At 40.4% G+C, this 24,037-nt stretch overlaps 1 protein-coding gene and 2 long non-coding RNA genes across 3 annotated transcripts in view; 1 reads left to right on the top strand and 2 right to left on the bottom strand.

Moving 5' to 3' along the window:
• Positions 1–14,275, top strand: part of LOC116406881 — a 45,836-nt gene extending 31,561 nt beyond the window's left edge. Inside the window, exon 3 of the long non-coding RNA XR_004219821.1 lies at positions 14,016–14,275. This is a non-coding gene — a long non-coding RNA (uncharacterized LOC116406881). The remainder of the gene's footprint in view (positions 1–14,015) is intronic.
• Positions 396–1,650, bottom strand: LOC105945837 (protein kinase C delta type). Its single transcript, XM_012954705.3, has 3 exons — positions 1,483–1,650; positions 950–1,078; positions 396–624 (listed from the first exon to the last, which is right to left on the bottom strand). The coding sequence occupies exons 1-3, from the start codon at positions 1,606–1,608 to the stop codon at positions 496–498; spliced, it is 384 nt and encodes a 127-aa protein (XP_012810159.1). The 5' UTR covers positions 1,609–1,650; the 3' UTR covers positions 396–495.
• On the bottom strand, positions 11,624–22,862 carry LOC116406880. Its single transcript, XR_004219820.1, has 3 exons — positions 22,487–22,862; positions 20,337–20,521; positions 11,624–11,816 (listed from the first exon to the last, which is right to left on the bottom strand). It is a non-coding gene; the product is annotated as an uncharacterized LOC116406880 (long non-coding RNA).
• Positions 22,863–24,037: the final 1,175 nt, after the last annotated feature.

Raw genomic sequence — 24,037 nt, 5'->3', positions numbered from 1 at the left:
AAGGGCTGATGTTGTGGCCCTGAGGAAGGGGCCTGATGTGGGCCGGAAGAAAGGGCCGATGTTGTGGGCCTGAGAAAAGGGCCGATGTTGTGGGCCTGAGCAAAGGGCCGATGTTGTTGGCCTGAGGAAGGGGCCTGATGTGGGCCGGAAGAAAGGGCCGATGTTGTGGGCCTGAGGAAAGGGCCGATGTTGTGGGCCGGAGGAAAGGGCCGATGTTGGGGGCCGGAGGAAGGGGCCTGATGTTGTGGGCCTGAGGAAAGGGCGATGTTGTGGGCCTGAGGAAAGGGTCGATGTTGTGGGCCTGAGGAAAGGGCCGATGTTGTGGGCCTGAGGAAAGGGTCGATGTTGGGGGCCGGAGGAAAGGGCTGATGTTGTGGGCCTGAGGAAAGGGTCGATGTTGTGGGCCTGAGGAAAGGGCCGATGTTGTGGGCCTGAGGAAAGGGTCGATGTTGGGGGCCGGAGGAAAGGGCTGATGTTGTGGGCAGATGTTTATGCTTACCAGCTGGAGTTCACGTATGAGAATTCCTGGAGAACCATTGGATCATCTGGTGGAACTTCGCTCTTGGGGTCCTCCAAGAATGGCAGTGGCCCTGTATATGTTGCCTTCAAATCCTCTGGTGAAAACTGTAGGATAGAGAAAGAATTAAATACATTTATCTTTTTCTTGTATAATAACATCTGTTTATATGGGATCTTACATTATTTAGCAGCTGCATTTCCTGAATGTAAATATAAAGGAAAAACTGAATTTGGCTTACAGAATATTGCAGCTTGGGAAAACATTAGCTGCCCCCTATAAAAGCTGTAGGATAGACTCCCACGGAGTATGCCTTGTTCTAACTACTGAATGGCAGTAATGTAGTAATTAAAGCCTTAGGGTAAGGGACAGAGAGTAAAGGCTCTGGGAGTTTGGGATCTGTAGGAGCGGGAGCTGCAGTCTTGTACTTACTCCTTCCGGCTTAAAAGGCGAAGGCACCTTCAGGCTCTCCAGTTCTGCCCACTTGATGGATCTGAAGAAGGGGTGACTCCTAATGTCTCCTGTTGTGCCGAGACGCTTCTCCGGATCCTTCTCTAGCAGCTAAAGGCCCAGACAACAGTTGCATATTAGGGAAATCAGACAACATACATGGCAGTACATCACAAAGGCCCACAAAAGGGTTAATTCTCTCCTATGTACTATACTGATATTGCTTTAAAAACAATTCAAGTTCTATTAAAGCTTATTTTATTTTTAAAAATAAGCATTTGGGCTGTTTAACCCATTATGTGTTGGCTAACCCAAAATCAATGGAGACATAAGTCATGTTTGCTCTTTTGCATTTGGTCAGGTAATAAAGCTACAGCCTTACAGTTACCTTGCTGTGGGGCCATTAATATCCAAGACAGCAAATAAACATTCACTCCAGTTCCCACTCTGAATGCCCCATATCAAGAATATTTTGGCTTTCCTATAAACATCGCTGTATCTGTGCTTATACCCACCTCGTTCAGGAGTCTCCTGGCGTCTCTGCTAAGCCCTTTTTCATAGCGGGGCTTGGTACTGGTCACTAAAAATGCCAGATAGTTCATGCCAGATAGATCATCAAATGGTAATTGACCAGTAGCCATCAGGCACAGGATGATCCCGAATGCCCACCAGTCAACTCCTGCATCGTAAATTTACAGATTTTGATTGATTGCCATGGGTTACTGCCCAGGTGTAAATTTGCCCAGTGTTAATAAATAAGTGTCATTTAAAAAGAAAGTTTATCTGTTTGTTGGTCTATGTGTAATTTATGTGTTTGGACACAGTAAGACCAAATGCAACAAAACATATTAAGTACCATCCTCCCTCATCCATGTGGACAACAAAAAGGATTTTTGGGATAAAAAAAAAACATTGGCACCCAGAGTCACGTGTTATTTTGTGTTATTATGTTACTTGTGATATGTTATCCATATTATGTTCCACCCACCTTGTGAAATCTGAGGAATAAAATACCAATTAATCCTACAATGGGATATTTAATGGACAAATGTTACAGTTATTTTATGTTCAGCCTGCTTCTCCTTACCTTCTGCTGGTTCCCCATCATTGCTGCAGCTTCTCTCTCTTTTCTTGCTTTTGTCTTCCTCTATCACAGACTGGCTCTTTATTTGGCCGATATCTTCCTCTGTTCCGATGTTCTGCCCAATTCTTAATCTTTTAGAGCTAGATTCTGTCTCACTGCTCTCTTCATCAACTTCTCTTTTCCTCTTCTCCAGGTTGATATGAGGACTTCTGGCAAATTCCTCCTTTTCACTTACAGAAGTGCTCTCTTCTTTCTCCTGCTGAGATCCTTTATCCATAGATGGTAAAATGATCTCAAAAAAACTCAAAAATTCAAAAAAATCTTGCTTCTCTCTAGGGAGACGCTTGGCAGCACTTCAGTCTCTGAAGCTACTCTGTCTAGAGTGACACATTTCCAACTGCCAAAACCCAACTGTCACTGTACATGACAATATGCTATACTAACTTGGTGCAATATCCACTTGACCCCATTTAAATGGACATTATCACATACGTCTTTCATCTGAAACATTTTAGTGGGGCTTTTCTTATAAGAACAATTAATAATGCACAATATTTAATAACCATTTTCCTTCAAAACATTAACTAGAAGAAGATGCCCCTTGGTGCCTATTGTCAGCTGCATGGGGTCAATAAGTAAAGACTAAATCTGGCTGCATTTGAGCCAAGGTAAGATGTGCTTGTCAGATCATTCCATGTGATAATCTGCTGAATATTAAAGCAATATGGCCACGCAATTGGATGGCAGACCATACTGATCCAGAAAACTAAGCAGAAAAGTTAACCTATGGATTTGCACATCAATCAAACTGTGAAAAAAATCCCTGTATGTTTGGCAACTTGCTTAACTGGACTGGGTAATTTCCAATGGCTATTTCACCAACGCTGCACATAAAGGGTAACCCTAACATGCAGTCATGCTGGTAGATCCACTGGAGACCAAATGCGATTTCCCTAAGACACCATTTAGTGTGAGACTACAAGCCCTACACTAATTGGCACATCAACTTTATACCTTTTTAAAGTAAAGTGTTTAATTAGACAACAAGACACTGAAAATAATTTTAATTATTACTATTACAATAAATAAAGTACCATTCCAAATGTTCCTGTCAGTGTTATGTACTTGTCTGTTAGTTTAAAGTTGCCAAAGGAGTACATACAGTATCTGTAAAATGCCGGAATTAAAGCCTCCTAATACTGCTCAGCATTATGCTTTGTGTCTTTGAATGACTATAATTTATTATGCTGTGTAAAACGAAATTTGCCGAAAAAGCAGTGTATAAAGCTGTGTAAAATAAATGGCAAATTTTGCTACCAAACAGCAGATTTGATGCAGTTATTTTACGGAAGTGTGGCAAATTTTTCTGGTGCTTTTTACATGGAATAATAAATGGACCCCTAAGCAGCGGATTTATGATTGCTTGACCCTAAAGAGTCATTGTATCTGACCCCTGTTTATTTCTTAAACAACTGTATTCTACACTGATCTGTTATTGCTTTGTAAAAGAATGAAAATTGAATAGCTGCCTCCCCAAAAAGCCTTTCCACTGGCAATATGGGGAATCTCCGGTGGGAAGACATATTTATGAAGTTTCCCTTTATTACCAGTTGAAATGCTTTTTCGGGAGATTATTATGCATCCAACAGTATCATAGCTTGTGCTGTTAAGTGTAATTCTGAACACATTTTGTGTTTTTGTTTTGAATGGATACCATGTATCACTCAAAGATCAGATGACATTTCCAAATGGGTCATTTATCGATCTTTGGGCAAAGTGCAAATGCAAAAATAATCAGACACTAAGGTAGACAATAGAATGGTGTGCAAAATGTTGAACTTCAGGACTGGATGTAGGAGTAGGGGGTAGTAGGGGTAGTATGGGGAGGCATTTACCTAGGATGCAAAAAAAGTAGTGTGCTTGACACAAACCTCATGTAACTACATACCCCTAGATCAGCTATAATTCCACATCCCTGACTGGCTGAGGGAGCAGAGATGTTACAAGTGGGTGGGGGGGGGGCATTTCTGCTTGTCAACTTTCCTTGTCAACTAGCTCCCCCCACTCATCACCTTACTTTGTGGAGGGTAAGGGGTGCTCATGGGCTGCGGCTTTCCTAGGGCTTCCCCCTTTTGTATATTATAAAAGATATTGTAAATGTTCTGTTATGCACAAAAAAGCACAGACTGTATGCTGCTGGAAGTGTACCTAGTATCAGACCCACTATCTTTGATGCAGATCCTGTACGAATATATATAATTTAAATGAAGCAGATTTTATTCTAAGGGGCTGATGTATCAAAAATTCGAGATACTAGAAAAAACGTGGCGAAAAATGCAAATACTTGAATATTTAAATACTCTCAAAAACCATGAATAGTTGGTATTTATTAAGGGTGAAGACATACAGGGCGACTAGTAGCAGCTACTGTACTTGTTGTGGCTACTAAAAAAGACAATGCTGATTATTTACTGATAATTGTCCCTACTTGTGTTTTAGCAGAGGCAATTCTCAGTATTGTCTATGGGAGGGTATTTTCTAGAATTTAGTAGCCTTGAAAAAGTAGCTGCTACTAGTAGCCCAGTGTGTCTTACCCCTAAAGGAAAAAATCCACAAGAAAAAAACTCAGTAAGTAAAAGCTGGCGAGGCTCAACAGAAGTCAATTGGAATTGTCTTGACAACTTTATTTCATTTTCAATTTATTTATTTTATTTATTAAGACATTCTAGTTCTTTAGCCTCATTAAAAAATGAATGGTACAATGAGGTTCTCACCACCGTACAACTTTTTTTTTTCTGAGACGAAATGCAATATTCTGTCGCAGTTTTTAAAATAAGCCAGCATTCTTGGAGAAATAAATATGAATATGAAGATGAATATGCCCATAAGTTAATGCTCAAAAAGTCATTATATATTAAAGAAAGAACATGAAAATGAAAAGGTTTTGTAAGTAGGTTTTTTTTGCGACAAAACACAGCCAGGACTATTCAGAGTCTGACTTCTTTTTTTTTTTTAATACAGTACAGGTATGGGATCCTCTATACGGAAAGCCGTTATCCAGAAAGTTCTAAATTACAGAAAGGCCATCTCTATTATAATCAAATAATTCAAATTTTTAAATATGAGTTCCTTTTTCTCTGTAATAATAAAACAGTACCTTGTACTTGATCCCAACTAAGATATAATTACCCCTTATTGGGACAGAACAGCCCTATTGGGTTTATTTCATGGTTAAATGATTCCCTTTTCTCTGTAATAATAAAACAGTACCTGTACTTGATCCCAACTAAGATATAATTAATCCTTATTGGGGGCAGAACAGCCCTATTGGGTTTATTTCATGGTTAAATGATTCCCTTTTCTCTGTAATAATAAAACAGTACCTGTACTTGATCCCAACTAGGATATAATTAATCTTTATTGGAGGAAAAACATTAGGTTTATTTAATGTTTAAATGATTTTTTAGCAGATGGAAAATATGGTGATCCAAAAGGAAAGATACGCTATCCGGAAAACCCCAGGTCCATTTCCCAGTTCCCTTTTCTCTGTAATAATAAAACAGTACCTTGTACTTGATCCCATCTAGGATATAATGAATCCCATTAGGTTTATTTAATGTTTAAATGGCGAGCCAACAGGAAATATCCGCTATCTGGAAAACCCCAAGTCCCGAGCATTCTGTATAACAGGTCCCATCTCAAACCTGTCCTTGAGATAGTTGTCACTATTTTTTTTATATAATAACATTTTTTGCTTAATCTGCCTGAGGTGTGTGTGTATATATATAATCCACAGTGGTCACAGACACATAACAAATCCAAGTTAAGAAATTCTCCTCTTGAAATATGCCATATATTGGTTTATTGGTTTTATTTCCTTGGGGTAACAATCATGTATTTTTGCTAAATTAGCAGTCATGTTGTGTTTGAGGAAGCCCTATTTAAATGTTATCTATATGCCACCTCATTCTAGTTTTGATCTTCCTGTTTGCCAGTAGTCCACAAGGGCAGGTTATTAAGCATATGATGTTATTGAATAAAAAGTAATTTCTTGTTGTTTTTCCTGTACCCTGCGTTTGTGGAATCCCCCTGGCCTTGGCAAGTTGGATATTTATAGCATTATATCTAGACTGGAGAAATTAGGTTTAAGGGGGAATATGAACACTACACTTAATCATAACTCAGTCTAAAAGTACTGGAGGAATAAAATAGGATTTCTTCTTATCCATACTTCCCCATGGAGAAGAGATGCAATGCCAAAGGATTTCATGCTTTAATACTTATGAATTCAAAAGAATAAATACGTTTAAATTTTAGGATATACTGTAGGTAAAATATGGTTATATGCATTTTATTACATATACTTAATGATACACTATTGTCTAATCCAGCTTATCAGTTGGCAAAACATACAGTATAAGTCATGAGAATGATTCAGAATGGATAAGGTTGGATATATACAGTGGCTTGCAAAAGTATTCGGCCCCCTTGAACTTTTCCACATTTTGTCACATTACAGCCACAAACATGAATCAATTTTATTGGAATTCCACGTGAAAGACCAATACAAAATGGTGTACACGTGAGAAGTGGAACGAAAATCATACATGATTCCAAACATTTTTTACAAATAAATAACTGCAAAGTGGGGTGTGCGTAATTATTCAGCCCCCTTTGGTCTGAGTGCAGTCAGTTGCCCATAGACATTGCCTGATGAGTGCTAATGACTAAATAGAGTGCACCTGTGTGTAATCTAATGTCAGTACAAATACAGCTGCTCTGTGATGGCCTCAGAGGTTGTCTAAGAGAATATTGGGAGCAACAACACCATGAAGTCCAAAGAACACACCAGACAGGTCAGGGATACAGTTATTGAGAAATTTAAAGCAGGCTTAGGCTACAAAAAGATTTCCAAAGCCTTGAACATCCCACGGAGCACTGTTCCACCGATCATTCAGAAATGGAAGGAGTATGGCACAACTGTAAACCTACCAAGACAAGGCCGTCCACCTAAACTCACAGGCCGAACAAGGAGAGCGCTGATCAGAAATGCAGCCAAGAGGCCCATGGTGACTCTGGATGAGCTGCAGAGATCTACAGCTCAGGTGGGGGAATCTGTCCATAGGACAACTATTAGTCGTGCACTGCACAAAGTTGGCCTTTATGGAAGAGTGGCAAGAAGAAAGAAGAAAGCCATTGTTAACAGAAAACCATAAGAAGTCCCGTTTGCAGTTTGCCCCAAGCCATGTGGGGGACACAGCAAACATGTGGAAGAAGGTGCTCTGGTCAGATGAGACCAAAATGGAACTTTTTGGCCAAAATGCAAAACGCTATGTGTGGCGGAAAACTAACACTGCACATCACTCTGAACACACCATCCCTACTGTCAAATATGGGGGTGGCAGCATCATGCTCTGGGGGTGCTTCTCTTCAGCAGGGACAGGGAAGCTGGTCAGAGTTGATGGGAAGATGGATGGAGCCAAATACAGGGCAATCTTGGAAGAAAACCTCTTGGAGTCTGCAAAAGACTTGAGACTGGGGCGGAGGTCCAGCAGGACAACGACCCTAAACATAAAGCCAGGGCAACAATGGAATGGTTTAAAACAAAACATATCCATGTGTTAGAATGGCCCAGTCAAAGTCCAGATCTAAATCCAATGGAGAATCTGTGGCAAGATCTGAAAACTGCTGCTCACAAACGCTGTCCATCTAATCTGACTGAGCTGGAGCTGTTTTGCAAAGAAGAATGGGCAAGGATTTCAGTCTGTAGATGTGCAAAGCTGGTAGAGACATACCCTAAAAGCCTGGCAGCTGGAATTGCAGCAAAAGGTGGTTCTACAAAGTATTGACTCTGGGGGCTGAGTAATTATGCACACCCCACTTTGCAGTTATTTATTTGTAAAAAATGTTTGGAATCATGTATGATTTTCGTTCCACTTCTCACGTGTACACCACTTTGTATTGGTCTTTCACGTGGAATTCCAATAAAATTGATTCATGTTTGTGGCTGTAATGTGACAAAATGGGGAAAAGTTCAAGGGGGCCGAATACTTTTGCAAGCCACTGTATATATTCAATGTATCATGTGCTGAGAATGGCCAGCGCTGGATTTCTGATGAAGGTGCCCATAGGCCGTCCCAATTCACTGCCCCCCCCCAACCAGGATCCTGCGCTCCCCTAAATTTATGCCGCCCTAGGCCTGGGCCTTTGTGGCCTCACCACAGATCTGAGCCTGAGAATGGCAGAAGGCAGACTTCGGAGTCTGATAAAGACACAACACTATTGAATTTTTCTATATAAGAAACTTGGCTACTTTTATTTGTTTGTTTACATAATATGTATTAGTCTGAGGTTCATTCTCCAATCTCTCAATGACTTTTATAAATCTTGCCATTCTGCATATATTATAGATACATGCAGTAATATATTCCCTTTTCCAACTGACTACCAAAATACATAAGGTTTATCTTCAACTGTATTGTGCAAAAAATGAATTTTTTTTTTAAAATCCTTGTGATGGACTGATATGAAATACATGTTTAATGAACAGACATAGGATATATAAACATGAATTTATCTGAGTTCAATTATATTGCAAAGAATGAATTAGGACAAAAATAACGTGACAATACTTTTTGTAGTTAAGCTAATATTCACATGCTATAAAAGTGCTCAGTCGCTGAAGAGAAGGCCAGATGAAGGAGATTGAGGCATTTATGAATGCAGTGCCCTGTGCAAAGTACAATTTTTCAGACACAAAAAGCAAATGCAGTGTTTATTTCCAGAATTCCAGTATAAATGTGGCTATGTGGGGAGCTGCACCCACTGCAATAGCACAGTTGTGGCTTTCAGGATACTGTGTCACTTCCATTTTATGGCATTAAAATGGCATTAGAATGTGATTCTTTTGGAGTACATCCGCTGTGCCCAGTGATGCAAGCCTCTGGGGAAATCACCACCACATTCAGGGTGGAGGTAGATCCAGTGTTGCTCAGTGTCAATAGGCTCAGGTATGCACAATTCTGCAGAAGAGGAGTGATATGCTGGTGCCTGGCACAACTACACTGCTTTTATGAATGACCCTTTCAGTTTGAGCTGCCCAACTCCTTGGTGGAATATATAAATTGAAATATAATATATATGAAATCATTCCTGTGCTCCTAAAAATTGTTCCTACTGTACTAGTACTTGCTGAATTAGCCCTTTATTAGGAAAATGATCAAGGCACTCTTTTATCTGGAAGCGTCTCATGTTGATGTATTCCAGCATAGCTGATATTCCTTCCTCCAATCATGTGGGAATTCTAGTGTCCAGTATTTGCTTCCTCCATATCCATCTAGTACTTCATGAGCAAGATTAAACAATTTAATTTAAATCTTTGTGCTTTCATGGGCTTTGGCAACAATAAACTGCTATGCTCAATAACATTTTGTGACTATGAGCAGTGGTGTGACTGGGGAATTACAGCCCTGATGTAAGTTTTGCAACCCACTATTCTGTTTAAAATTGCTGCAGACACAAAATAATCTGTTCAATCATTCTACCCCCCGTGTCACCAGTATTTGCCCCATATTTCCCTAGGGCCTTTATCCCACTTATATAATTATATATTTTAATGGGGAAAAGGAATTTGTTGTACCCACGGACCCCAGCTACACCCCCTATACTGTTATTGAAACAGTAAGCATGTCACTTTGGGCCCGATTCACTAAAGTGCGATAAAACGTGCGCTATTTATAGCGTGCGGTAAAAATTTTATCGCGTCTTCATTTTCGCAACTTTTCGCACGATTCACTATAAGCATACTTGCGCTATTTTACTCGCGGTATTTCATGCGATATTTTTGCCGCGATAAATAGCGTGCGCTGTATTTTTCGCATGCACGCTATTTATCGCATGCGCTAATTGTCGCAACATTACGTACGCGACAATCGGCAGCATAAAACTGGCAACATTTTGCCCTGGGAGAGCACAGAGTGCTAGAGAGGTGCTGTATAGATGTTTATTTGCAAAAAAAAACCCCAAAAAACAATAAAAATATAAGTAAGAAAAAAAAGAAGTGCTAGAGTTATCACACTCGGCAGAAAATACGCTACGTAATATTTAACGCAAGTTGTTGCCCGCGACTATTATTTTTTGAAGCCTCTGTCAATTTTTGGATGTGCTGGGAATTTTCGCGTGGGGAATTTTTTTATGCGTTTTGCCATTGGCGGGTTGTTTTGCGAAACGCATGAAAAAATTTGCTGCGGAAAAATTCGTCGCACGTCCAAAAATTCACTGCTAATCCATGCCTGGCGAAACATTTCATCACTTGTAGCGGCATATAAATAGTCGCGCAAATGAACGCACGCCATGTTAGCCATACAAGCCAATACTTTCGTAAAATGACTGTATTAAAAATGACCATTTCCCTGCAAACTGGCGGCTGCGTCACTCTAGGGGAAACACAGACTTGAATAAATAGCACTGCAAAGTCCATATTTTATTGGCAAAAGCTCATTTACTGTACTTTTCTATAATTATTATACCTAGTAATGTATTTTGTGCGACTAAAGATTTACTGCTATTGTACTGTATATTTTGGCGACAACATATTCACCGCTATTATACTGTTTATTTTGGTGACAACATATTCACCGCTATAGTACTGTATATTTTGGCGACTAAATTTTTACCACTATTTACTGTACTTTTTAATTTTTCGCCTGCCTGTAGGAAGTGTTAATTATCGCATAGACCAATGCGATATTTAGCGCGCCTAAGTTATAGTGAATCATGCGATCGTATACTTTCCAGTGCGGAAATTAACGCATGCGTTAAAACTAGCGCGAAAAATACCGTATGCGAAAATGGTGACTTAACGCACGCGATAATACTATGGTGAATCGCGCGCTAATTATCGCGACTTATTTAACGCAAAAAAGCGTGCGATCATTTTTATCACACTTTAGTGAATCAGGCCCTTTGTATTTGTTCGAAACTACCATCAGATTTTATTTGAAACTTGATTTCACTACAAAAGCCTCATGGCTGGGTTGATGAATTATCCTAACACAAACTCACTTGGTAATTTAAAATAAAGCAAGTTTTGCTCTCAGTTAAGGGAGATTTCCCTGACGTGTCCTTTTATCTTTATGTGCGTAAGTAAACTGTTTTTTTTTTTTAAAGCACCATCAGCAATAAAAAATGAAAAGCACGGATTCCAAGATAAGCACATTCTGCATTAACATTTGAAAAGGAATAAAAGAATAAAAGAATATAAAACTCAGCCACACATGCCCCAGCCCACCTATAACCCCTGCTAATGCCCCATAATAAGTAGTTTTAGGATATAGTAATGTCAGGGTATTTTGACTACCAATGTCCTCAGCAGTCCATGCCATAGGTATATAGATGACAAATTATTATTATGGTGAAAAACAGACCAATTGAATAATTTCCTTCCTTTTGATGACAATGCCTTCCATTCCACACTTTTCGGATTCATTTTCTTATTATGTATTTAAAGAGCAAAGGTAAATAGGTGAATATAGCAGCATTCAGGAACTGATAACAACGTGACATTTCAGGAATACGGAATTTACTATGTAAGTTTTATTTACTTTTATTCTGGCAGAATAAAGGTGTATAGTTTAATCAAACAGCGTCAAATAAAAAAACAATAACAGCGTGACCAGGAAAGCAGTTTTTACCCTGTCGGTAGGTTTATCCCTTAGTATTGATTCCTATGGACGTCTACAGAGTCGTATCATTTAGTTGCGGTGACTGTGTAAACAAGAACAACTGAATCAATTTTATAGTCATAAGCAAAACGACACACATTCAGGGAAGTAATCACCATTACAGCCCTTTGGGCATATAATTCAAGAGAGGATTTAGAAGGGAAGTGTAGGGCACTGGTATTAAATCTTTACACCACTTAACAATAGATCCAACAGGGCTCGGTAGTAAATATCTCAATTAAACCAAGTAGTAAACTGTGGTGTTCATACAAAGCATTAGGGCTCTGGCACACGGGGAGATTAGTCGCCCGCGACAAATCTCCCTGTTCACGGGCGACTAATCTCCCCGAGTTGCCATCAGTTGCCTTCACACTGGCGACAATGTAAGTCGCCGGTGGGATGGCACACGCGGCGGCATGATTTCGGCAAATTGCCGAAAATGCCTCACGAGGCAACTTTGGCGATTTGCCGAAATCGCCTCCGCAGCGTGTGCCATCCCACCGGCGACTTACATTGTCGCTGGTGGGATGGCAATTCGGGGAGATTAGTCACCCGCGAACAGGGAGATTTGTCGCGGGCGACTAATCTCCCCGTGTGCCAGAGCCCTTATACTGCTCAGTTATGTAGCCAGTACACAATTGGAACACAAGTTGTCATGTTTTTTACCCACAATGCAGCAGTATTTCCCTGTATTTCCAGTGTACTTGCAGCTGTACCACTTTTCTTGCACAGTTTACCAACGTACATGATAATTTGCATCCACATTTGTAAAATTCATACTTTTTTTATTGCAGCAATGTGCATGCAACTGTTTCAGTTCTCATGATGCACATGAAATGCCCTTAACGTATGATTCATTATGTGCATTGTGTGCACTGACACAAGTACCTTTATGAATAAAGTGTGCATACAGTCAGTAAAAGAACTCTTGAATGTGAATAAAATAACATTTACAATAACAAAACAAGTCACAAAGGTTGCACCAGGTTAAGGAACCCAGACCAACAACCAATCAGGTGACAAATAAATGGCACATGCTGATTAGTTGCTACTAGTAACAAGACCTAATCTAAACATTCTGACTTATTACACTATCTGAGATTGGTAACTTCTGTTACACAGCTTGTGTGTATATATACAGTTAGTCTATAAATATAATTATAATAACTTAGTGAATACCAATACATGTTAAATCTCGTTAGAAGGTCACCCCTTTACTTTTAATTCTCTCTCTCTATTTGTCTTGCAGAAATGTTAAAATGAGAAGGTATAATTAAACGTCCCTCTTGTAATGTAATAAAAGGTGCAAAGTTTCCCAGGTTTAGAAACCCAAAGCAACCAATCAAATAGATAGCACGAGTGGACAGATGTTTAGAAAGGAAACCCCAGATTGGTTGCTAGGGTGGGCAAGGACATATTTTCTATAAAGGGCTTGTACCTAGGGAAGCCACTTCGGGGGAAGGCACTCAGGTGCCTTTTTTCTGAAAAAACTTATAGAGGAGCAGTTCAATGTAAAAATTAAACTGGGTGGATAGACTGCACAAAATAAAAAATGTTTTCAATATAGTTAGTTAGGCAAAAATGAAGTCTATTAAAGCTGGAGTGAACCAATGTCTAACATAATAGCCAGAACACTTCTTCCTCCTTTCAGGGTTGGACTGGGCCGCCAGGACACCGGGAAAAATCCCGGGCCTGGGGCCCGGCCAGACCCAACTCTTGCCAGCACTCCCCTGCCTGACTGTTCCTCCCCTGACACGTTAAATTTACACGCTCGGGGGAGGACGTCAGGTGGGGGGCCCTGTGAGGAAGGTTAGGGGGGCCCCTGTGAGGGGGGTCAGCAGGGCCCTTGGCGCAGGAGCCCCAGTGGGCCCTTCACCAGTCCGACCCTGCCTCCTTTACAGCTCTCTAAGCTGTTAGCAGTCAGTAGCAAATCAGTGACTTTGGGGGGGGGGGGTCATATGGGACATAACTGTTCAGTTAATTAGCTTTTCAATCTAAACTGCGTTTTTACAAACTAACTGAACAGTTATGTCCCACGTGGCCCCACCAAAAGTTACTGACAAACTAAGAAGTTAGAGAGATGAAAGCAAGAAGTAGAGTTCTGGCTATTATGTTAGACATCTGCTCACTCCAGCCTTTATAGATTACATTTTTGCCTAACTATATTGCATATATTTTTTATTTTGTGCAGGCTATCCATTTTACCCAGTTTACACTGATCTTACTCTTTCTCATCCAATAGGGCATTCATGCACCAATCAGATTGTGGTGAGGGGAGGCATGCCTGGGGGGCGCAGAAGCAGATGGAAATATGGCACTGGACCCGTACTTATTCTTATAATCCTAAAGTAAGTACAATTCTGCTGGCAAATTTTAGGGGGCTGTTATATATAAAGTCACATGCATATCAATACACATTATATTGAAGGGGGTGGTTTTAAGAACACATTTATTTAGAGAAGCTTACCCTAATCTAGTTTAGCAATGACCCTGTGCCCCACCTCTCACAACTCTGGTCATGCCCATTCCCACACCTTGTGTCTCAACCCTTTCTCCTTGTAGATTGTAAGCTCTTTTGGGCAGGGCCCTCTTCACCTCTTGTATCGGTTATTGGTTGCTTTATATGTTACTCTGTATGTCCAATGTATGAAACCCACTTATTGTACAGCGCTGCGGAATATGTTGGCGCTTTATAAATAAATGTTAATAATAATAATAATAAGAAAATAAACGCCCATTGTGAATTTGCCTCCCTGGAGTACCATTATACTGAGCTTATGTGCAACTATGTGTGATACTATCAAACCTGACTGAATGGAAGGGTGAGTCTGTTGTCCCATTACACAGGTGTGTCTGTAAGTAACCAACAAAGTGCAAAGTTCGACAGGATTTCCTCTGTGTGTGAAGGTGTGTGTAAAGCCTATATATTCCTGGCCAGCAGTGTGCACATAGCAGCATATTTACTGGTAGAAAAGCTGGTGCAGGATATTACTTTGTTTGTCTGCAAAAGATTTTCTCTATCCCAAGTTCTGAAGCTGTATCATAAATCAAACTAGTCACTGTGCTTAACTTCTAAATTAAGGTTGAGATATTTCAAAATATCACAGGAAGCATAGAATTATTAGCCTCTGGATATAACTTGAATGTTATGTTTACATAAAGAAAGAAATATATCATTGTAAGATACTTAACGGGAAAATATACCTCCCCCCATTTTGATATTAGCTGGTTTGTGTAAAAAAAGTGCATAAATACTATCTGGACTTCTAGAAATAAATATACAAGTTCTATAGTTTATACAGATGTTTCCCCTTTTTGGCTACATTGGCTATAGAGCATGTTGTACACTAACACAACAGATGGGCCTTCACTGTGTGGAAGGATCAAGGGAGGAGGGGTAGTGCACCTACAACTCACTTATGCTGTGTTTAGAAATAATAAAGAAAGAATGCCAGAAGGTTCTTGTGGCACTCAAACAGAACTGAATTTGTCCAAGAAAATGATCCCCAGGGTTAGCAATACTCACAATACTGAGGTAAAGCAAATAGATTGGCAGGTTTAAAGGAGCGCAAGTGTAATAATAATGCACCAATGTGGAGAGTAGTGGTTAAGCAATTCTTTATCCTTAGTGTTTCTGCCTTATTGGAATGGATCCCAAACAGTAGACATGGATCAGGGAGAAGGCTATACCTGATACCTTTGTCACTACTGCGGTTCCTTCACTCAGGCAGCAGAGCCAGTAAAGGAGACTACCCCCAGCTATCTCTCCTAGTGGGAGCCAGAAAAATTTTCTTGCTAACGAAAGTTAACTATCTGACTTAGTCAGAAAGCTTAGTTAGTCTTGCACTTAGTAATCCTCATTAACAGGGTCCCTGCTCCCTGACTTCACCAAACGTAATGGTCCCTATAGGGCAAGATGCTTTACTGGGGCCTTGTGATCCCAGACTCAGAGGAACATCCACCTGGTTCAACATATGCAGGCCAAAGAGGAAAATCCACCTCCTGCTAAACGCAGTGTACAGGAAGTGGTCAGACCTATGGGCCAATAAAGTACTATATGTAAATAGGAAAAATAGATACATGGGCTTCTGCCCAGTAACAATGGAAATAAGGAAGGTAGGGTTTAAAGCTACCCCCCCCCCCCACATCCTTTAATGCAGTAGCTTACATATATGGCGCCTGGCCTTGCCACAAAAAAACCTTAGGAGGGGCCCGGCGTGCATAGAAACCCATACCTGCCCCAGCCTACTTCCTACCCACCTGCTCATTCTTGTCTTACCTGAGAGCCAGCAGAGATTTCTACAACCATAGAGGGAGCAGACTGCCTAAAGAAGAAGTAGGCCCCCCTGTGCCTGAGGGGTCTGCTTCTTCTACGCCACTGCTGTAATGACAACAAAGGTTTTCATTCATCCAGGTCATGGTCAGGCCCAGATTTGTGGCGAGGCCACAAAGGCCCGGGCCTAGGGCGGCAGACTTCTCGGTGCAGGGCGGGGCGCGAATAGGGGGTGGCTTAGGGGCACCCAGATTTGAAATCCAGTGCTGGTCATGGTATATCTAGTATAAGTAAATCTAAAGCAACTGGACTTGTAAAGTAAGTGTGGGTACAGACTATGAACCCCTTTGATAATAACAATGCTGGGAACATTCTGGATCCTATTAATTATTGCAGTTTTTAAAGTGCCAATTCTTTTATTAAACAGTACTAATATATGGTTATTACTCAGCAGTATTTGTATGTATTTATAAAAATGGGGAGCAGGTGGGGGAATTGCAGGTTCAGGTCCTGATGTTTGGCATGTAGTAGGTCCTGCTGACAATGCTTACTCTTTCCCTCTGATACAGGAAAGGTCTGGTTCAGAAGATCCAGCATTTTTATTCCACGTATATTTCAGCAGGAGGCAGTAGATTGCCTAATGCCCTTGCTCTCATTAACCACTTTATATCAAGATTTCCATTTAACACTTTTGGACGCTGGTACTATTCTTGTCCAACCATCCATGGCCCTTTGCTTTTTAATGTGTTTATTATTTTTGCTGACGATACTAAATTGTGCAAAACTATACAGCGTGATGCGTGATGTTGGCATTTTGGTAGAAATATCATAAAAGTGAGTCATGTGCTAAAAAGTAGTGTGTTAAAGGAATCTTTAATTGAGAAGGATTGGGGGATTTTTCTGGATCACAAGCTGTATAACGTAAGCAGCGACTGCAAAATCAAATAAAGTTTGCCTTGCATATAAAAAGGGCATTAAAGTGGACCCGTCACCCAGACATGAAAAGCTGTATAATAAAAGTCCTTTCCAAATTAAACATGAAACCAGGCGGGGCAGACAATTACTTTCCATTCAGCACTCACATTCCCCTACCTTCTCACCATCTAATTGTGTAGTCAGTGCATGGGCAAGGGCATCAGGTCCCCCATACATAAGATTTTGGGGTGATACAAAGCTTGCCTTAATAACAGTTCCCATAAAATGGCAGCTGCCTGCTGGCTGTGATTGTCCCCAAGGCTGAAGGATATCATTTATATAGTATGTGAAGTTCATTTTCCTTAACAAACACACTAGAAAAGAATTTGGAATTATTTCTTTGGGTGACAGGTCCCCTTTAAAGCAAATGTAAGCCCTACATTTCCTACCATGTATATAAGTTGAGCACATTTTCCCCACCCAAATGACATAATTTGTACTGCATATATCCCCTCCATCCACCAGTGCCATCACCATCACATTTTCCTAATACAAACAGCAGCTTTCACCCGGCGGCCATTTTCCCTCTGACATCATCAGTGACATTTACATCTCCATATATGCACTGTAAAGCTCATGCAATCAGAAATGCAGGCTTAGACAGGCAGAACTTACTTTGATAAAAAGTCATGCTTGGATTGTGCCCGGTAACAATTACACTGAGCTCAGGACAGGAGGTTAGGAGAGAAAAAAAAATCATTTCTCCAGCAGAGTGTACACCTAGAGCAGAGTTTCTATGGAAACCACCATTGCCATATCTTTACTGGCTGCTAGACTGGAGGGTGCATTTGGTAACCTGAGAAGAACTGAGCATGCTTGGTACCCAAAGTAAATTCAAATTCAAAGTGAATTCCTCAGAGAGGGAGCCGAGTGGATTAGAGGAGGAGAAGAAATCCCAAGTGATTAAGGGGATGCTGTAGCCTTACTATTAACCTACAGTATAAACAACATGAGGGGCAGGTATATAAAGATTTCAAAGAGGCTGTTAAATATTTTGTGGGGGGTAAACATGACCTTTAACTTAAAAGGGATGAAAGCATAATTCTGCCTCTTTATAGGTCCCTAGCAATGCATCGCCTTGAGTATGCAGTGTAGTTTTAGGCTCCAGTTCTTAAAGGGCACCTATAATGCCAAAATTGCTTCAGAGGTGCGGGCTAATAGAGCCTGTACTTCAGGTGGGGGAAACAATAGATTTAAAAAAAAAAAAAAAAAAAAAACAGTCCCCATCGGACTGGTGCTAAGTCCATTGCCAGTAAATATAAACACATGACACTATTTGTTTTATTCACATAAATTTATTTAAGAACTCGAAAACAGTTCTTAATCCAATACATTTTCATTGATTGATAAAATCACAACATACAACTTCATGTGTGAGTAGGCAGTACAATATGCATTGGAGATTTAGCAATGTTTTAATATAAAACACAGTATAAATAAATGCAATACAAATACACATTATGGCCAAAAAAAGAATCCCAAATAAATTTAATGTTAGAATGGAGTATAGCTCCCTGGTACAGTATGGCATTACAGATATGGGATCCATGGGATCCATTTTTGGAAACCAGTTATTCTGAATGCTCTGAATTATGGAAAGGCCATCTCCCATAGAGTCCATTTTAAAAAGAATTCTATTATTTAATTGTTTTTTAGGAAAAAAAAATCTGACAGTTAGTAAATGTCCCCTTTGCGTGTTTTTTCCAAATTCAAACTCGAGTGCTAGCTTAGCTATTAAAAAAAATTGAATATATAAAACTCAATTGAATTAAACCATAAAAAAAAACTTGAATGTACATAATTTGTATCCATCATTTTCAATGGGACTACAAACTCGCAGAAAAACGTGAATTGAAAAACTGCATACATTTTTTCCCTTTGACTTCTACGTGAAGTTTTACATTTCAGTATCTTGGGTTTTGGAAACCATAATTCGAATTTGGGAGTTCTTGCATAAAAAAAATCAAATCGAAAAAAAAATCAAATGTGACTGTTAGTAAATCACCCCACGTAAAGTATGGACATCCAAATTACGGAGATATCCCTTATCTGGAATACCACAGGTCCCAAGCATTCTGAATAACAGGTCCCCTACCTGTACTGCTACATCGATTGTATTGAAGAAACCTGAACAGTTAAAGAAAAAGAATTAATGACAAATTAGTAGGGATACACCGAATCTATGTTTCGGTTTGGTATCTGCCCGTTTTCAGCAGGGTTCGGCTTCACCAAATCCACGGTCCTGGCCGAACCGAATCCTAATTAGCGTATGCTAGTTAGGATTTGGAAGAGTTAAATGTCCACATTAACACGCGGCGACATTTAGCCCTTCCAGATCCTATCGCTTGGGATGGATTTGGGGGTTCGGCCAAACCCGAAAACTGGGTTTGGTGCAACCCTACAAATTAGCAGCCCCAGCTATACACTGAAAAGATTTTATGATTTTTTCTTTTTGTTATTTGCTTGAAAATAAAATTAGAACTGATTTTCACAATTTAAGAGATAATGTAAGAAAATGCATTATAGGCAACAGGTCTAGTAACTCCAATGATGGTCCAGTAACAACCAATGATGTTTGTTTTTACCAGGTGACCCAAAAAAAAAGTCCCCCGCCTCTGTTAAGGGATGGTTTCTCCACTTTGACATGAATGGCCTCTTTTACACCTCTTTCAAACCAGCGGTCTTCTTTGTCCAAAATTTGGACATTGCTATTTTCAAAGGAGTGTCCCTTGTCTTTTAGGTGTAGAAAGACAGCAGAGTCCTGGCGGGGGACTTCGACACCATCTGTCTGCTACATACAATGCTGTTCTAACATCTGTACCCCGGCAGTTTCAGAACTCTTCACACATCCATTCATGCAACTCTAACAAGTAACACCTGTTTGAAGAGTTGCATGATACTTTGGTAATCCTTTCAAAGTAACTCCACAGCATTCACACCTCTGTGAGTTTCAGATGTCACCTTTCTGAAGAGTTACATAGTGCCATTGTGATTGGATTAGTGGAAGAGTATATATGCTGAGGACTTCCCATACCAGTCAGTTGAACTGAAGAAGCTGCTCGGATGAGTAGTGAAACGTCTTCAATGATTACTAAACAAGTCCAGTTGCTTCAAATTTATTTATACTAGATATACCATGACCTGGATGAATGAAAATCTTCATAGACATATTAATAAAACTGTGCTGTCACAGATTTACCATCAAGCCACTGTGTGTGTGTGTCTTTATTCTGGGTATTGTGTCATTTTGAAGGAATAACATATAGTAGGTTAGAGAGAATGGATCAAATGAAGAAACACTGAAAGGTTCAGTACCTGCGAGTGACAGGTGCCCTCCTCCTGTGGGTATTGGCTGCTCTACCAAGCATTCTCACACTGGCCTAACAGGCTGAAGATTCTGTTTATAATGGTTATTCTTGGCATCCTCCACCATTCCCCATCATGGCATGAAGGCTGTATGCTTAGTGCACCCACTTGGATATATATCTGCATTCAAAAAGCTGGGGGTGAAAGAAAAAAATAATTAATCAAACTGAAACCAGGATTTAATGTGATACGGACACACTTGAATTTATCACAGTTATGGCATATCCTTATAAAAGGGAACACAAAACAAAACAATGTTTTGACTGCATTTCAGTTTAATTAGGAATAGATTCTATTCTCCCTTTCATAGTCTGGGTTATCAGGTGCCCCCTCATAGGGAAAGTAATGCAGATGCAGTTGATATTCATTGGGTAGATGAGAAGATGTGGGTTTTTCATTAACCAGGTAAGGAAATCTTCTTGGGATTTGTGAAATGCTTCCATGTCTTTAGCAGGTGGGAATGCTCATGTCTTTAGCAGGTGCCCATTGTACTGCCTGTAACTTCTCCCCTATCCTATCCTGGCAGTTTTGCAGTCCAAGCCTGCCTAGGTCAGTCCAGGACTGTCCTCTCACAGAGTGGGATGTCACATCAATATAATGAGAAATCTAATTATAGTGGCATAACTATCGGAGGGTACAGAAGCAGGGTATAGCACAGGTTTTGCAATCCCTGGCACTATATATTGGAAAGAATGGCTCCATCTATACTCATCTGGTATCTCTATGCTTAGCTCTACGGGTGTAAGTCACTGAGCCAGAAAATCCCAGCAGCACTGCATACATAAATAATACAGATTTCGATCCCTGTCATCAAGCAATCAACAAAATAATTCCATTTACAGTCAAATAACAGTAGACCTGGGGTCTTAAAGGCATGTATGGCCCAATATTGAAAATCTATGGCTAAATACACCCATATATCTCAGCAGGTCTCTGTTATACCAAAAACACATTCTGTCACTATTAAATACCTTGGCCACAAGCAAATTGAACTATACACAGACCTGGGGCATAACTTTGGGGGGCAAGAATCCCAACCCCTGCCACACCAACAAAATCATGGGCAACCCACTACCTGCCAATGTCAAGTGATTCCTAAAGTGTAAAGTGTCTGTTAACTATGGAAAGGGTGACAATACAAAAACAGAACAAAGGGCACAGTAGAAAAAGCGTAAGATGATTGCTGTGGCAGAAAAAGTCAGTCTCCAGTGTTTCCAGTACCAGTTCTTGTGCCTTTAAGGTCAACAGAACAAGAAATTACTGTATTTGGTAATTTTGTGAAGGCGTAGCAGACTATGGGGTGCGGAAACAAAACTGCTGTTGTAACCCATAGCAACCAATGAGCAATTAGCTAAGATAAGTCATCCTCTTATCTACAAGAGCTGAAATGTATGACTCTTGGATAGAGAATCTGAATGATTTCTAGCTATGCCCATACATATCCTGGCCAAGGTCCATTATGTACCATTCACAACCGTTGCTTAACTAACAAGCTCTGCTACAATTCAACATCATGTATTTGATCCCCCATTCAAAAATCTACATGGGGCCTAGTGTGCACTCAGCACCTGGAGTTTGTTTCACCTCCTTACTAGGCTTTATCAATGGCCTAACTGACCTTCTAGCTGAGCTCCCCCTGCTGCTGCAAGTCCCCACAGCCCTTAAAGTTTGGGAACCAAAGGTTTATTGTGGCAGGGACATTACTGTGTTTTTCATTTTAATACTGTGGCACATTTTGCAGCTGTGTACACGAATAGCATACAACACTTGGCAACATGACGTGGTATCAGCTGGGGGGGGTTATACACAGAGGATTCAACAGTTCCCATAGGGAGATTAATCACCAGTCGTTAAATCTCCACTACTGCGGGCGACCAAAATGCCTTCCCATGTTCAATAAAGTGAATACCAGTGGGAAGGCATATGCAGAACTTTGTTTTCCAGTGACGCCCAAAGTTATACATTTCTTTCTCCTTTAAAAACCTGACTCTGATTATTGCCCCCTTACTGTCTACAACATGCCCATGATTTTCTCTGCAGCCTTTCCCTTACCCCTTTGGTTGATAACAGACAGGGAAGACCCACTGCGGGTGACTCACCTCCCGAAAATGCTTTTCCAGTGTCAATAATGTAGATCGACCAGGGGAAAACCATGCAAGTTGTTTTGTCTTTCCCAATTTGCTGAAATTTGCCTGTGGCGACTACGGAAAACGAAACAATGTGTATGTCTTGCATTCCGCAATTTACATTATTGCCAAAAAATTTGAGAGATTTGTCACCTGCGGTAGCGAAGATTCGAGCAAAGGCTACAAATCTCCCCATCGGCCATCACCCTTAGGAGTGTTCTTACTGCAACTTTGCAACTGTGGTCAGCAGAGCTAGGATTCTGTGTCTCACAGTCTTTCACCTGATTGCTGAAGGCCAAGGGTCTAACTCTAATCCAGGCCCCCTGCCACCCACACCAGAAACCTCCAATCAGCACTGGTGTGCTCTGTGGTAGGGGGGTCTCAGTTTCTCCTTAGCCCCCTCACACTGTGCTGCTTCCCCTGTAGTCACTTCTTACACGGCTCTTAGGCAGAGTTTTTCACAGGCCCCCTACACAACAGCATGCCTTCCACATCTTCTTTTGTCTTAAGCCAGCTCCATTTCTCCCCCACAAAGTTAAAAAACAATTCTAAAGTAACAACATGACAATATTTACATTGCAGCACTGCCAATAATCTGCAACCTGATCTGTTTCCCACGGCATGCTTTTCATTCAATTTACAGTCACGTCTTCACTTATGTAATGTCTTCTCATAGCCACTAGGTGGCAGATTTAACTATCCAGGTACTAAGTGACTGGGCAACCAAGGTAAAACTCCTTATGGTGCAAAATCTCCCTCCGAACAGACATTGTATTCCCACATATTACCTTCAGAACATTAAGCAACTGACTGCTTAATGTTCTGAAGGTAAATATGTGGGAATACTATGTCTTCATAAACATTAAATTCCCCCAAAACATTTTCTGAATAGCAGAAATGCTGTAAGTAACTAAAGGGATTTAACAAATATGGAGCAGTTTGCTTTTATATTCTACCCTGCTAAAACAAGATGTTCCATATACAGTGGTGTGAAAAACTATTTGCCCCCTTCCTGATTTCTTATTCTTTGGCATGTTTGTCACACTTAAATGTTTCTGCTCATCAAAAACCGTTAACTATTAGTCAAAGATAACATAATTGAACACAAAATGCAGTTTTTTAAATGAAGGTTTACGTTATTAAGGGAGAAAAAAACTCCAAATCTACATGGCCCTGTGTGAAAAAGTGATTGCCCCCTTGTTAAAAAATAACTTAACTGTGGTTTATCACACCTGAGTTCAATTTCTGTAGTCACCCCCAGGCCTGATTACTGCCACACCTGTTTCAATCAAGAAATCACTTAAATAGGAGCTACCTGACACAGAGAAGTAGACCAAAAGCACCTCAAAAGCTAGACATCATGCCAAGATCCAAAGAAATTCAGGAACAAATGAGAACAAAAGTAACTGAGATCTATCAGTCTGGTAAAGGTTATAAAGCCATTTCTAAAGCTTTGGGACTCCAGCGAACCACAGTGAGAGCCATTATCCACAAATGGCAAAAACATGGAACAGTGGTGACCTA

This window comes from Xenopus tropicalis, chromosome 8 (assembly GCF_000004195.4).
Source record: "Xenopus tropicalis strain Nigerian chromosome 8, UCB_Xtro_10.0, whole genome shotgun sequence".
Lineage (NCBI taxonomy): Eukaryota > Metazoa > Chordata > Amphibia > Anura > Pipidae > Xenopus > Xenopus tropicalis.
Note: the sequence above shows the minus strand (reverse complement) of the source record. Positions and strands in the feature narration are given on the sequence as shown.

Coding starts and splice junctions, on each gene's coding strand:
- LOC105945837 (XM_012954705.3), bottom strand. CDS start 1,608: ATGGCTACTGGTCAATTACCATTTGATGATCTATCTGGCATGAACTAT. Junction 1,079..1,482: donor CCAGGAGACTCCTGAACGAG/GTGGGTATAAGC, acceptor CTGGGCCTTTAG/CTGCTAGAGAAGGATCCGGA. Junction 625..949: donor CGCCTTTTAAGCCGGAAGGA/GTAAGTACAAGA, acceptor TCTATCCTACAG/TTTTCACCAGAGGATTTGAA.